Source organism: Aedes aegypti, chromosome 2 (genome assembly GCF_002204515.2).
Source record: "Aedes aegypti strain LVP_AGWG chromosome 2, AaegL5.0 Primary Assembly, whole genome shotgun sequence".
NCBI classification, from domain to species: domain Eukaryota; kingdom Metazoa; phylum Arthropoda; class Insecta; order Diptera; family Culicidae; genus Aedes; species Aedes aegypti.
In genome coordinates this window covers 169235006-169249779 of record NC_035108.1, presented here as the reverse complement: position 1 = coordinate 169249779, position 14774 = coordinate 169235006, and the positions used below count along the sequence as shown (strand labels likewise).

At 37.7% G+C, this 14774-nt stretch overlaps 1 protein-coding gene across 3 annotated transcripts in view; it reads right to left on the bottom strand.

Moving 5' to 3' along the window:
- Nucleotides 1-2710: 2710 nt before the first annotated feature.
- Nucleotides 2711-14774, bottom strand: part of LOC5572208 (serine-aspartate repeat-containing protein C) — a 47868-nt gene continuing 35804 nt past the window's right edge. For all 3 annotated transcript variants that reach the window (XM_021843088.1, XM_021843089.1, XM_021843090.1), the window contains 2 exons: nucleotides 7430-8098; nucleotides 2711-4324 (listed from right to left, as the gene is read on the bottom strand). In XM_021843088.1, the coding sequence (XP_021698780.1) occupies nucleotides 3242-4324; nucleotides 7430-8098 (1752 nt within the window). In that variant the 3' untranslated portion in view covers nucleotides 2711-3241. The remainder of the gene's footprint in view (nucleotides 4325-7429; nucleotides 8099-14774) is intronic.

The window sequence follows — 14774 nt, the reverse complement described above, 5'->3', positions numbered from 1 at the left end:
TTTAAGGGTCATCCATAAATTACGTCAAACAAAATATGGCCATTTTCAATCCCTCTCCCCCGTATTATCATACTTTTTGTATGGAAGCTTCGTAAATTATGTAGAGATCGTAAAGTTTCCGTGAATCATTTCCCGAGAGTGTGTCGTAATTTGTGGGGTCTTCTACAAATTACTGAACGATATGTTATTTTTACAATAATTCTATATGGATTGTATAATATAAATAAGAATCATAAACAAGTATACATTGCCAATGTTATGTGTGGTTCATTATGCTAAGTAAATTTTGTGCGCACAGATTAATTCAGAATGCCGAATCTCGGCTAATTTCAACCGAGATCCGCACAGCCGAGCTCGTGAAAAAAATCTAAGTGTGTGTAGACTATTTTGTTTAGGCTGTGCATAAACCACGTGGTGTTTTTCCTTGTAAGGGACCGTCCATAAATGACGTAGCATTTTAGGGGGGAGTGGGGAGTCTACGATTTTGCTACGAACCATGTATTAAGTATGGGAAAAGAAGCCACGAAGGGGGAAGGGGTGTCAAAAATTGGTCAAAAGATGCTACGTCATTTATGGACGCTGCCTAAGTGGGCTTTCCCGATATTCCGCTTGTACATGAAACGTATGTATGCATAAAGTTACTTTTCAGAGAAATAGACAGATGTGAAGACGGATATAGCATGTTTTACTTGTCTGTTGTTATGCGAAGAATAGTGCGCGGAATTAGGGCATTATGAAAAAAGAAGTGGCCTGATTCCGCGCAATACTTTTTGAATAAAACTCAATAATTATGCTAATATTTGATAAGATTTCATAGAAGCACCATGAAACATATCTGTAGCAAGTAGTTCCATGGAATATTACATAAAAAATAAAACATTTTTAATAAAGAAATCGCGTTTGTTTTTGTCCTACAGTCTTAGCTCGGACGCTAAGAAAATTAGAAAAATAACGTCTACTCCGACGGGCCTTCACTGATTATTTTTTTATGCCGCCTTATTTGCTTTTATTTGTGATTCAAACTTATACTTAATCAAAGTAGCCTCGAATAGCATTAAAAGTTGCTGAAATATTAATGTGTCTTTCCATATATAAATAATTTTGTATGAAATGCGCGGAATTAGGCACTGCGCTGAATTAGGGCACTTTACGGTACATTCTTTTAGTTTTCTGGCAAAATGTTACATACCGTTATGTTGTAATCTTGTCCAGGATTTTAGAAAATTATGTACCGTAATTCGAGGTAACACGGATCAGTTTTTTATATTTATGTGAATGCTGCAAATTTTATATTTTAGAAACAAGTACTGGCACCCTCCGCTCATGACTATTCGCTCCCAATACGACAATTCGTCCGGTGGGGTGTGCTGCTGTCGTCATGATGATGGTTGACGAGAGCAATGTCAAACTCATTCATGATTTCAAAACATTCGGAACAAAATATTCATTTTCACCGCTTACTTCACTTATGTATGAAATTGAATGAGATCCAATGGTAGAGAATTCATTTATCTACCCAATGGTATTTTTAGGGGCAGCGGAGAATGTCCTGAAGCGTGTTTTATTCAAGCGCAAAAATCTCAGGCAAAAGTTCCAATGAAACTAACCTCACATATCCTGGTTTTCCAACCTCAAACTAGTGCTCCTACCAGTCGGATCCTAATTTTTATGAAAGTTGTGCAATAATACAAAAAATAAACGTATGTAGAACATAGAGAATGGATATTCCTATCTTTTCCGCCTAACTGTTTCACTGTGAACCGTCTTATATCAGGAAAATAAAACATTTTTCCCCACAGCGGCATGTGATGGATGCGTGAAAAATCAAATCTTTCATCATCTGACTAGTTGCGCTACCAAAGTATAGATGGCTAACAGTATGTTGCGTTTTGCGATTGGAAGCGTATATATACTGCATTTTGTTTTTTGAAAAATTCAATCATGGTTAAAAATAAGTGTTATGTGATTGTTTTGATTTTGATGATATGGGATAGCATTGATAAACCATGTAAACCAAGGTTTTTATGATGACAGGTTAACCGATCTAAGCAGTCAGTGGGTGCGCGGTGTGGTTAGCTACGGGGAAGGTAGAAGTATACCACACAGAACAGAGTTGCGGTTGAAAATACTATATCAGAGGGTTAAATTAAATACACAACGCCACTTGATTTGTGCAGACTAAATTCGCATTTATTTTGAACAGTTTGTGTTTTCAATTTTACCATGGGACCATTCCAACAGTAAAAATGACTATATCATTGTTAAAAACATGCAGCATGCCAGAATCGAACCAAGGATCTGGTGATTGTGAAGCGCGAACGCTTACCGCTCGGCTAGCGATGCGGTTGGAATGAGAAGGAACAAAACGCAAATAAAAAGCGTCCATCATAGCTCAATCTTGCTTGGAATAGTAAATTTAAAAACTTGTTCATGGTTTTCATTACTGCAACGCATGTTTCAGTGAAGAAACATTCTATACACAGTTTGTCACGCCGCTTGATTTTACGCTTATCAATGATGACAGCAACTCCACCACACATGCAACAATGGTCGGATGGCTAAGAAAGCTTTCAGTTAACTATAGAAGTACTCATTAACTGAGACTCATTAGAACATTGAACTGAGAACCAGGCTCTGTCCCGACAATTAATCAACACAGAAGAAAAGCCTAAAACATTGGAGTATTTCTTTCAGCAACAAAACTTGTATCTTTCCCTCGTCAATTTTTATTTGATTTTCCTTTAAGTATTCTGTTCATTACAAGTTTTTCTTCTAATTAAATCGACTTTAAAATGTAAATTATAAATTAGGACAGATTTGGGAAAGAATTCTTACGACCTATGGGGTGGTGTTAACAAGAACCTTTTCTGAATGTCTGCCTTTTTTTCGGCTCAAAAAGTTGTCAGACAGCAGTGGAAAAAAGAAGTACTGGAAATACATGCATTACATCATTGTAACCGTAACTTGTAGCAATTGATGCAAACCGGAAGAGATGGCTTCAATGATCGGATTGAGTTGAATTTGAATAAAGGATTGGGTTAAACAACAGGGATTTCTTTTGTTTTACAACAAACAATGGAGGGTCTTTTGAGCAGGGAGAAGGAAAGAACTAAAGAAAGGATAGTGCGTATGAGTCTACGATCTAGAGATATATCTTATAAGTTAAAGTTTGAGGATAACATTAATCTTGTCCGTTTGTAATAAAACGACCGTTTTCAAATGCTGAGAAGCAGCTTCAGATTTAATCTGAGTCACGGTCACTATCCCGATCCGATCCACTGTCGGATCCGCTGTCCTTGCCGCTACCTTTGGCAGATCGATCATCGGATTCGTTGTCACTTTCTTTGTCGGATCCATGGTCCGAACCTTTATCTGATCCGCGATCGGATCCTTTGTCAGAGCCATGTTCGGATCCTTTATCGGAACCGCGATCTGAGCCACGATCAGAACCGCGATCCGATCCCTTGTCTGATCCACGGTCCGAACCCTTATCGGAACCACGATCTGAGCCTTTATCGGATCCACGATCAGATCCTTTGTCAGAGCCACGATCCGATCCTTTAGCTGAGCCCTTCTCGGATCCACGATCTGATTCCTTGTCAGATTCATGATCAGATTCTTTGTCCGACTCATTGTCCGATCCTTTGTCAGATCCCTTCTCGGAGCCATGCTCAGAATTTTGACGGGATCCTTTGTCGGAGCTTCGATCCTTTTCATCGCTTTCTTTATCTTCATCCTTCTCTGTTTCCTTCTGATCATCTTTCTTTTCATCGTTTTCCTTATCAGAATCCTCTCCGCCCTTAACAGACCCATTGCTCTTACTCTGCTCATCATCCTTCTCCTTATCGGACTCACTTTCTTTTTTGTCCTTTTTATCATTTTCATCATCCTTCTCATCTTCTTTGTCGGAGTCACGGGGACTTTCCTTACCAGAATCGACATCGCGAGGACTTTCCTTCCCAGTATCTTTTGGAGTGTTTGCGCCAGATTCTCCTCTGTCACTCTCATTTTCCTTGTCCTCCTTCTCTTCATCGTCATCTTCATCTTCGATGATCCGATTTCGCCCGGAGGTTTTCTCGCGTTCCTTCTCCTTCGTTTCTGGCTTGAGCTTGTGCAACTTGGTGGTGGCCAGGAATCCAATCGGTTTCTTCCTCTTCTCGGCGGCATCCTTAGCGGCCTTCGACAGCTGGGCAATCTCCAGCAGTTGGGATTTGAGCTTCTTGTTCAACACTTCCAGCTTGAACTCGTAGTTCTTCTCCATATCTTTGTATTTTTTCATCAAATCCTGCTCTAGGTATAAATGCTTTCCCTTCCATGCGCTGATCTGTAATTAAATCGGAAAAGAGGGAATTTTAAACCAATGTTAATTGATAAAACAACAAAAAAAAATGAAGACTTCTGTTCTATTGAAAATAGAGACTTTCTAGAGACCTACACTGCCCCTCTTTGCACAACAGTCCCATGTTGAAAAACGACAAACTGAGAAAAAGACTATTTAAATGTGGAAACAATTTCGCTCTATTTTGAGTCTCTATTCGGCCTAAAATGTGTTATATTTCTACATATCACTATTTGTTGAGTACACGAACATACCTAATACATTTATTTTGAATTCAAGTTGAAAATTTGCATAGAAATGCACAAAAATCGTAGCGAGACTGTTATGCGATTACACCCGATTCTGTTTTTGCACGGATTTTTTTTACACGGCCGTGCAAAAAAAGTTTTCATACAAAATTTTTCACCTAAACCTTATTTCTGCATGAAACGTCGAGAATTGGTGTTACTTTTTTTGCACGGTTTTTGAAATTTTGAACTGAAAACTTTTTTTGCACGGTACGCATCCCCCGTGCAAAAACAGAATCGGGTGTATATACAATATATTATATCAATATAATTGCATACCAGTCCCATTATACTCATCGGCTCGTTCGACAGCTACTAAAACACTCAATGTTATTAACGCACTGGTTGATTCATTTGGTATTTATGTTTTTTGACCATAAAAATAGTTATTATAGTACAGTCAACTCTCTGTAACTCGATGTTAAGGCGACTATCGAATTAGGGAAATATCGTGTTAAAAACACACAATCAGGGTAATTTTCGTTCAAGGGACCATCATGGTATCCATGAAAACCCACATTTACTACACATTCTATAACTCGATATCGAGATACGGAATAGCGAGTTACGGATAGTTTACTGTATGTCCATGGATGAATCACCAGATAAAAAACATCGGATTGAATGATTTCTCAAAACACACGTCATGATGTGGAATGCGCTTACAGTCATGAGAGATCCAGAAGATCATCTTTTGGATAATGCGGAAACGGAATCCGATGGAAATGATTCGAGATGTTCCAGAACAACTGATTCAGGACGAAATTTCCTAATCTGTTATATGGGAGATCCAGAATGAAAGAAACAAATGTTTCAGGCAACTTCGTAAGCCTTGACCGTAAATCTAAAATACGGTGGCTCGTGGTATCATGCCGAGCTAAAGTCTTTCTGTATTTTCCCAATAAGCAGATGAAGAAGACGATAATTGCTGACGGTTTTTATATGGAAATCTTGCTTTCGCGTTGAAAAGTTTTTATTTTCCACACTTCCAAGCAAGTACTCCTTGAGGCAGTTTTACCAGTTATCGAAAAACGCAAAAATAAGTTTTAGTGCAATATTCCTGAGCACCAGCAAAGAATCGTTTTAAGTAGGTATACAACATTTGAATCAAAAAATGTAGAATGAACTATATTTTTTTTTTTGGTCCTAATTTATTGTTATCCTCCTTGTACCACCCAGATGGTTACGGACATAAAAGAAAATTGGGGACGGACCTGGTGTAGTGGTCAGAACACACGCCTCTCACGCCGAGGACCTGGGATCAAATCCCATCCCCGAGATAGTCACTAAACAATTTTTCAGTGACGACTTCCTTCGGAAGGGAAGTAAAGCCGTTGGTCCCGAGATGAACTAGCCCAGGGCTAAAAATCTCGTTAATAAAGATAGAAAAAAAAAATAAATAAAAGAAAATTAATATTTGTATAAGCCTTATCTAAAATGAATATCAATTATGCATCATAATTCGTCAACATCCCACCGCAAAATCGCTAGTGTTTGGAGGGGATTTTAACCTGCAAATTGCCAAATAACCTACAAATCATCACCTCCAAGTTAGTTCTAATACCCTCTGTTATATGAAACATGGTGGCGCGTCGATCGTCGCAAGTTTATCGTTAAACAGTCAATTGAAAATACATAATTATGTGTGACATCCACTAATTTAAAAATATTTTCGAAACAACGTGAATACATGACATTTACAATGCCGTAAGCAAGTATGTTTTAAATACAGTCAAACCTCCATGAGTCGATATCTGAAGAGATCATCGACTCATGGAACAGAAATGCTTTGGAAAGCTGTTTGAGCGAATCATCATAGTTACCCTCAAATTTTGTTTCTAGTATGGTTCCATGAGTCGATATTAAAACATAGAGCATCGAATCATGAAGGTTTCACTGTATAATTGATGTCCCTTTACTTCGCTACACATCAGTGTATAACTAGTATTACCGAGAGACCGAATGTAGTACTAGAAGTGGTACCCATTCTGAGCCCGACCTATACGGACTTTGATGTGACTGTTATGCGAATATTTTCAAGATGGGACAACACAAGTGGGGTTTGTTTTTGTACAAGTTAGGAACAAAAGCTACTTTTTTAGCAGTTTTTATCGAGCTTCGGACGATGTTGAGTTAACTTATGCAAAAAACGCAAATCGGTCAAAAGTCGACATGGGACTGTTATGCGATTATGGGCAGTACATTAAGATTGCGACCAAGCCTCTAAAAAGAAAACTGCAACCAGCTCTGAACACAAACTGAAGAAATCGATGGAAGAATTAAAAACCTCTGGCGAAAATCTTGGGATAAATCCTGCAGAATTTTCGAACTATTGGAAATCAGTTCAGGTAACAGCGTTCGAGTGCTCGAGGATTTCCTAGAGCAAAATTTTGGATAAACTTCAATGAATACTCACTGGAGACGTATCAAAAAAAAAATCTCTGGAAAAGACTCTAGCGGAATTCATGAAGCTTTTCCTTGAAAAATCTTAAAATAAGTTACGGACAAACAAGTGGAATAGTCGCGTAATCGTAATTAGAAGTTTTTTTTAGATCCTCTAACATTTTGCACAAGGATTCTCTTCGAGAAAAAAAACGGACAAAAGTGACTTTGGAGACTATTTTGGTTGAAAAAGGACTTTTAAAAACTAGAAATTTGTAGTTACTTCCATTTCAATTGTAACCGGTTCTGAATAGAAAAAGACCTGTTACCAGCCCTGCCAAGAATATAGAAACATTTTAAAGTGGCGAAATCAAGTGCTTTTATCTTATCCTACATTAAAAAAAAATCTATTCACACATACCTCCTTCTCTTTCTCCAAAATAATACCATCTTTTTGCTTGATTTTACGCTGCAGCGTGGCAATCGTTTCCTTCAGCTGTGTCATCGCTATGACATGATCCGAGCTGTGCGGATCGACGTATTTCGAGTGGTGGTGATGATGATGGTGGTGGGAGCTCTTGTGATGACCCAATTTTTCCGGTGCCTCCGAGCCCGGTTTAATATCGGTACGGGGCTTTTTACTGGACGAATGCCGCCCGTTGTCATTACGAGCGTTGTCCACTCGATCCATTCCTGCGGTTGCAGATGATTCCACTGATGAGGGCACAGGTTCCGGCATTTCGACAGGGCCCAAACTCACATCACCCAGTGGCGGTAAGCTGGATCCTCCGCCGCGGTTCATGGAACTGCTGTTGCTGCTGCTATTGGTCTTGTCCGAGGTGCTGCGATTATCTGCACGGCTGCCAGAGTTTGCACTGGATCCGAGTGGACCAGTAGAGGCGCTGCTACTGCCTGTACCTCCACGACTACCCGTACCGGCACCGGATGCCGACGAAGACAACGCCGGTGGAGGGCCACCCTCAGCTCCACGTTTCTTCGCACGGCGACGATCGCTTTCCGCTTGGCGTGCCTTGGTCAGGGCACGCTTGTAGGACAAAGTACAGAGCCAGCATAGTAGCTTTCCATCGACCTGTGAATTAAAGTGGAGAAGTGCGGGAGTTTTATTTGACACTTAAAATTTCTTTTTCTTTTCAATAAAGTATAACGTTGCAACGTGGGCACTGAAAGTAACAATTTGTAGTGAATTAATCAAGATGGATCTTTTTTTACTTATAACTTATTCTTAACTTAACTTATCTACCTTATAAACTAGCTATTAACTAATGGGCATGTGGTTTACATGGAGTTTTAGGGGGACCGTATTCTGCAAAGGAAGTGGGTCATTTGTCAAAATCAGAATTATATAAAAAATGCCTGTTCTTGATGAAAAATGCTATGACAAATGACTTATAGGCTTATTCTACGAGTGGAATAAGGTGCGAAAAATTTCCTTGGGCATAGAATAACATAATACCTGCCAAACGATATACGAATGTGCGAAAATGGCAACATTGGAATAGAAACCTCTCTGAAAACCACTGCTCCAATGGGGACGTAATGCCAAGTAGAACAAATTATTGATATTCCAAATTCCTGCTAGATGCATCAAAGCAAAAGCAAGCAACTACAATATACAAAAGATAATAATTTTTGTTACTTTCATCTTCTTTTTCACCACTGGCTCACTTTGCCACACCACACTATACAATTTTGAAATTTGTATTTTTTTAAGTTTAAACACTAATAGATGTGTAAAATTTCAAACATTTTTCAAAAATGTTTCCATTTAATATTTTACCATTAGTTTGGTGATATTGATTATACTGAACAAACTACAATTTAATTTAACCATTTCTTTCCCACTACTTTGATCGACTATTTCTTTACGGAAAAAGCCTTTTTATAGGAAATGTTTCAACAAAAATATTGAAAAGGAGCTAAATTCGAAAATCAAAAATTAATCTAGTAAGTATAGAATCATGTTCTAGTAACTATTGAATAATATTCATCTGATTCGGTTTGCCTCAAATTAGTCGGAAATCAATAGACCTCTAGAGCTACACCCAACCAGTGACTGAAAGATTCGATATAAGTAAATTTGAAATGATTTTTTATCTATACTGAAAACACAGATACTGATCCAGAAAAAAACGAACCGATTCTTTTCACCTTCGTTTTTTCGGCTTTATTGACACGTTGCTACCGTTACGCACCCAGGGATGCATGCAAATATAGTTTGCTGCAGCTTCGCACTCTCAGCATACACAGCCAAACAACCAATTCGCCCAAAGGCAGAAGAAAGAGAGAGAGAAAAAGTGCCTGCTTGAATGGCAAAGCACTTTTTGCTTCTTTCTTTTGGTTCGGGTAGGGGAAAGTACATCGTGAGTTTTTGGAGAACACTACACGAAGAATGAGAGAGCGAAAGGTACTAAAGGTTACGGCGGTTACGGCGCTTGTCGCGCAACAGGGAGTGAATCGCTCTTTTTCAACGCCCTGAAGAAAGCGTTAGTTCTTGAAGCCAGCTACCATCTGTGGGGCGCTAGTGCTGAGTAAAAAAATTTAGGCTTTGCCCTCATCAAACCCCGCGCAGAAGCGACAAATTTCGTATGAGAAAAAAAATATATACTATTGGTAATCGTTTATCATTGTGCCTAATATAATGTAGCTAAATTATCTTGCTCAGTTCAGTTCGCTCTTCCTTTGGGAGCCGCTTAGCCATTTTTACATTTTTAAAATATTTAAAAGTTTGATTTCCTATGACACTAGCTTTTTTGGATGATTGGTTTTAAATTGACTACTTCTGCTAGAGATCTAATGTTTTGACACTTGGAAAGATTCACCATTAAAATTGTACATCGATGTTCCAAATACGTTCTGAGATATTTCATATATTTTAAGAGTTGTAAATGCGAAAAGCAACCTCGGGCATTGAAAAAATCAATGTAATATTCTCTGAAGGAAATTGCGGAAGAATCCCTGAGCAAATTTTTACTGCGTTTTTATGGAAATTACTGGATGTTGCGTATGACGCTCCTTAGAATGACTTGTACAGAGAAGAATTCGAAGAATTATTGGAGGGATATTGAAATATGTTTCTGACGGTATTTGTCTACATAAAAATCATTAAAATAATTTCTGAGGGTGTTTCTCGAGAAATCTTTAAAGGAATTCATGAAAAACCTATGGGTAAGTCTTGTATCAATCTCCGGATCCTCTTTTTTTACATCTGATTACAAAAGAATTTTCTGCAAGTATTTTTAACGAATTCTTCTATAAATTTCAAGTTAAACAAGCTTGAAGTTTGTATGGAAAAAAAATCGACCAAATATGTCATAATTGATTTGAAGATTCTCTAATCAATATAGAAGAAACCTTCGTTTATTTCATTAGTCTGATTTGATCAAAATGTACAAGAAAACGACAATGAAAATAAACACTTCTATCTATCTTTTATTAACAACAGGCTAAGTTCATCTCGGGCAGTGAACCAAAATGTACCGTCAAAAACTGTAGTGAGCGTGACAATCACACATAGACTACCATGACTTTCATGCAACAAAAACTTTCATGTGATACTGAAAATAAAAGTCATGCGCGACTGTGACTATTTTTTGGTCAGCAATAAATGTATCATGGTTGTAATGAATTACTGTAGTAGACGTTAAACTGTATTATCATAATGTGCCACTCACAATGTGCACCGATTGAAATATGTTTCTCTTTTCATTCTTCTATCAACCAGCCACACCAGCTTGAGGGCTGTCCATAACTCACGGGTTATTTTTCTATTTTTAGACTCCTCTTCCTTCGTCGGTCGGTTTTTCGTCTATACAAAAAAAATGTGCCGATCGTGATCTTTGGTCAAACAAACTACCCCCGCCCTTCTCCCCCCATGGATGACTACGTTGTTTATGGACAGCACCTTGTGCGAGAACGGCTCGAAGCAGAAACCTACGAATAAAGAGGGTAGAAGCAAACCTAAAAAAAACCTGGTGCTCCGTTTGTGCCACTTTTTTGTTGCTTCCAATGAACGCCCTCTCCTCCAATGGACCAATGCACGAGTTCAGTCGTTGACGTTTGAGCGTTACCATGGTAGCTAGTGAATACGGCACCGCTCAAATGTCAAATTAGTGAACTCGTGCAAAGGTCCATGGACCAATGCACGAGTTCACTAATTTGACGTTTGAGCGGTGCCGAATTCACTCGTTGCCATGGTCACGTAAAAAACACGGGACCGCTCAAACGTCAAATAGTGTACTGCTGTACATTGTGCAGCAGTGAAAACGCAGCTGTTTTGAAGTGGCGATTTGGATCAGAAGCAAACGAATGAAGAGTTGTCGCTATGATCGCAGCTGCGTCGTGATTGTTTTTTACATTCATTTCGCATTCCCGTCATCTACAACAGCATAACCTTCATGGGAGGCTGAAAAGAATTGCACGCTACTCTTATCCATGTCAGGTAATACATTCATGGCTGCAGTAAGAATGTATCAGTAGCAACCTGAATGTCACAAATGAATGTTTTGAAACCTCTTGCATGTGAATGTAACAGCAAGGCGACAATAGCATCAAAAATGTATTATACGCTTCACTGATCTCGGGAACAATGGCTTTACTTCCCTTCTGAAGGAAGTCGTCACTATAACTTTTTACGTCATAAGTGACTATTTCGGGGATGGGATTCGATCCCAGGTCCTCGGCGTGAGAGTCGTGTGTTCTAACCACTACAACCTGGGCATGGAGTATCACCGTACCTCCCACACGATATACGAATGTGAAAATGGCAAGCTTGGCAAAGAAAGCTCTCAGTTAACAACTGTGGAGGTGCTGTTATAAGGTAATGACTTTCCATCCTGATAATCCAATTATGATTCATTACCCATATTATAATCCTCATTAGAGATTTTGTGAACAGAGCTGATTTCACAAATCATATAGAAGTAAATTTTGAAGGCCATGTATTATAAAAATGTTTATAGGCAGAGATTTTTTTTCTTTCTTTATTATTGAGACTTTCAGCCCTAAAACGGCAGACATCACAATTTCATGAAATTGAAAGTTGCCAAAAAAATTAATTCTACCACGAATGTAATATCTGTTTATGAGTTCAGAGCAGGCCCAGACTTAGGGGGGTTGCCAAGGGGGCAAATGCCCCGGGCCCCTCGGGCCATTCCTCGGGGGGGCCAGGAATGAAAATTAAAAACATAAAGCATTTTGAAATACCTTACACAATTTTCCCATTAGACAATTGTAAATATAATTCTAACTCTTTAATGAATGTTCGAATCCTCTGAGCAGAATCTCAAATAGAGAAACTTTAAAGTAGATGGAGTACCGTGTACCTTTTAATTCCGCTCCTAAATTTAGGAGCGGAATTAAAAGGTACACGGTACTCCATCTACTTTAAAGTTTCTCTATAATTCTAACGTTAAGTCAGCTTTCCAATATTTGAGTTATTATTTTTTCTTTGTCTAATTTGACGGTATGGTTTGATCTATTATTATCCTTCAATATATTACAAAAAATAATGAATATTCAATCATAGAGTTAATCTGGCTCCTATCAGAACTTTAGAATTTAAACATATTTGCCATTCTATCATAAACTTGAAGCGTAGGGAAAATTCTTTTGTGACGCGGTAGTCATTATTTTTAAATACTTTTCTATGTTGTATTCCGTAGTTGATGAAGTTTTCTTTGATATCAGTAAAGACTTGAAGTAAAATTTGAATATAATTGATAGAATATACAGTAAGAATAAAGTACATGAAGACCGTTTTTCATACAAAAATGATCAATTTTAGGGAACTGTATAACAGATTCTAATGGGCCGATTGACCTGAAAATTGAACTATATCACATGTATAACTTGAAATTTGATTTAGTTACTGGAAATGTATCAAGAAAAGAAAGAAGTTAGTTAAAGCAGTGAGTAGTAGTAGTTCAAGAAATTGGAAGCTTTTAAAAACTACTATTTTGAGAAAAGTGACAAAATTTTCAAATTGGAATATTTTTGAAATGTGAAAATTTATCATAAGGCATATATTCTATTTTCAAAATATCTAAGTATCAAAATTTTGACATTTTTGTCAAAATGGGCGGAATTTTAGAACTTAGATACTTTTGCTTAGAATTTGATGATTTATTTCCAACATGCAGTTCAAACTTCAGGTCAATTGGCGTCGTGTACTTTATTTTTACTAGTACTGTAAATACTTTCTTTTTTTATTTTCAGAGGGTGCGGCAACCAGAGAAAAACTGGAAACTTGTACTAAATAGAATCAAAAGGAGCTTTGGAGAAAACGGCTTTGAAGACTTTCAGCAATTTTTCACTCAATACAAATTATATATAAGCCAAAAAACGAGCCAAGCTCTCACGAATTATTATATATTTCCATTTGTATGCAAAAATGACCTCAAAACATTATTGGAAAGCTTCAAAACAGTCAAATTTTTTTTTAATGTATTTCACAAACGAGCTCACAAACGAAAATGTCACGTATACTGCTTTGAATTTGGGTTCTCGTTCAAAACTCAAATTCAATATGTAAGTTTGTGGAATCTTAAAACGTGCTGAATTTTGTATAAAGGGGCCCCCTGTATAAGATCTGACCCGGGCCCCCTGAAGCCCAAATCCGGCACTGGTTCAGAGATCAAATGATCCTTGCCTAGAATTTTAAAAACAATCATACATTACAGAACACAACTTAAAAAAAAGAGTTTCAAATTGTGCGTTTGATTTTAATTAATCTCAAAAATTCTGAAATTTTCAAGGGATTGCTAAGAATATCTTATTCTGTTGCTCATTATAAAACGATAGCGGAGCTTACCCATACGAATGTGCACATCAACAAAGTAGGGACGGTCCATTAATTACGTAAGACAATTTTTGGGATTTTTCAACCCCCCCTCCCCCCATGATAAGATTTTTTGTATGAAAATCCAAAATAATTAATGGACAGCTCCGTAGCTGGTGCAAATGTGGGGAAATGAACCACGGCACACAAATTCAACGCATTACTTGCGTTTCGTTCTGAAGAAACTGATTTACACTTCCTTTTTTTGTCTGTTAACTATGGTTTGATTTTCTGAAGAAACATTTGCTTTTCTGCAGCTCATCACCATCATCAGCTTTAGCAGATTTCGTTGCGCTTCATGCGTTTTGTACTGTTTTCTCTCGTTGGAAAAGGTAAACATCCGAAACATATAGGTGTGTGAGTGGAATTTGACTCCGGAGTATAAATTATGCTCCCGATAAGGAGGCACAGCTCAAGCTGTCAAATTCCATAGTGAAAAAATAGGACGTCATCCCTTTGGAAAACAGTTGGGCTTATTCTACGAGTGGCGTGATGTGAGAATTGTCGGTGTCGTATAGCGAGGCGACAATTCTCGACTCGAGTGAAGTGACTCTCCATTTGATTTGCACGGCCAGTCACTTCACTCGAGTCGAGAATTGTCATCTCGCTATACGACACCGACAATTCTCACATGACTACTATGAAACAAATGATTTTTCATTACATTATTTTCAACTACAGAATTCTGACAATTTTTCAGCGTGAATGAATATTTTTTTCAACTTTTTACCATGATTTGAAATTTAGCGCATACAACTTGATAGACATAGTCTTTTTATGCAAATAACTAGGGCGTTAATGATTCTTGTTATTCTGTTATAAATAACCATTGTTTAAATTCTATCATTGATCTGTCTCATTTAAATTTCCTAATTTCATTATTAATCATCAATCAGAATTACAAGATATT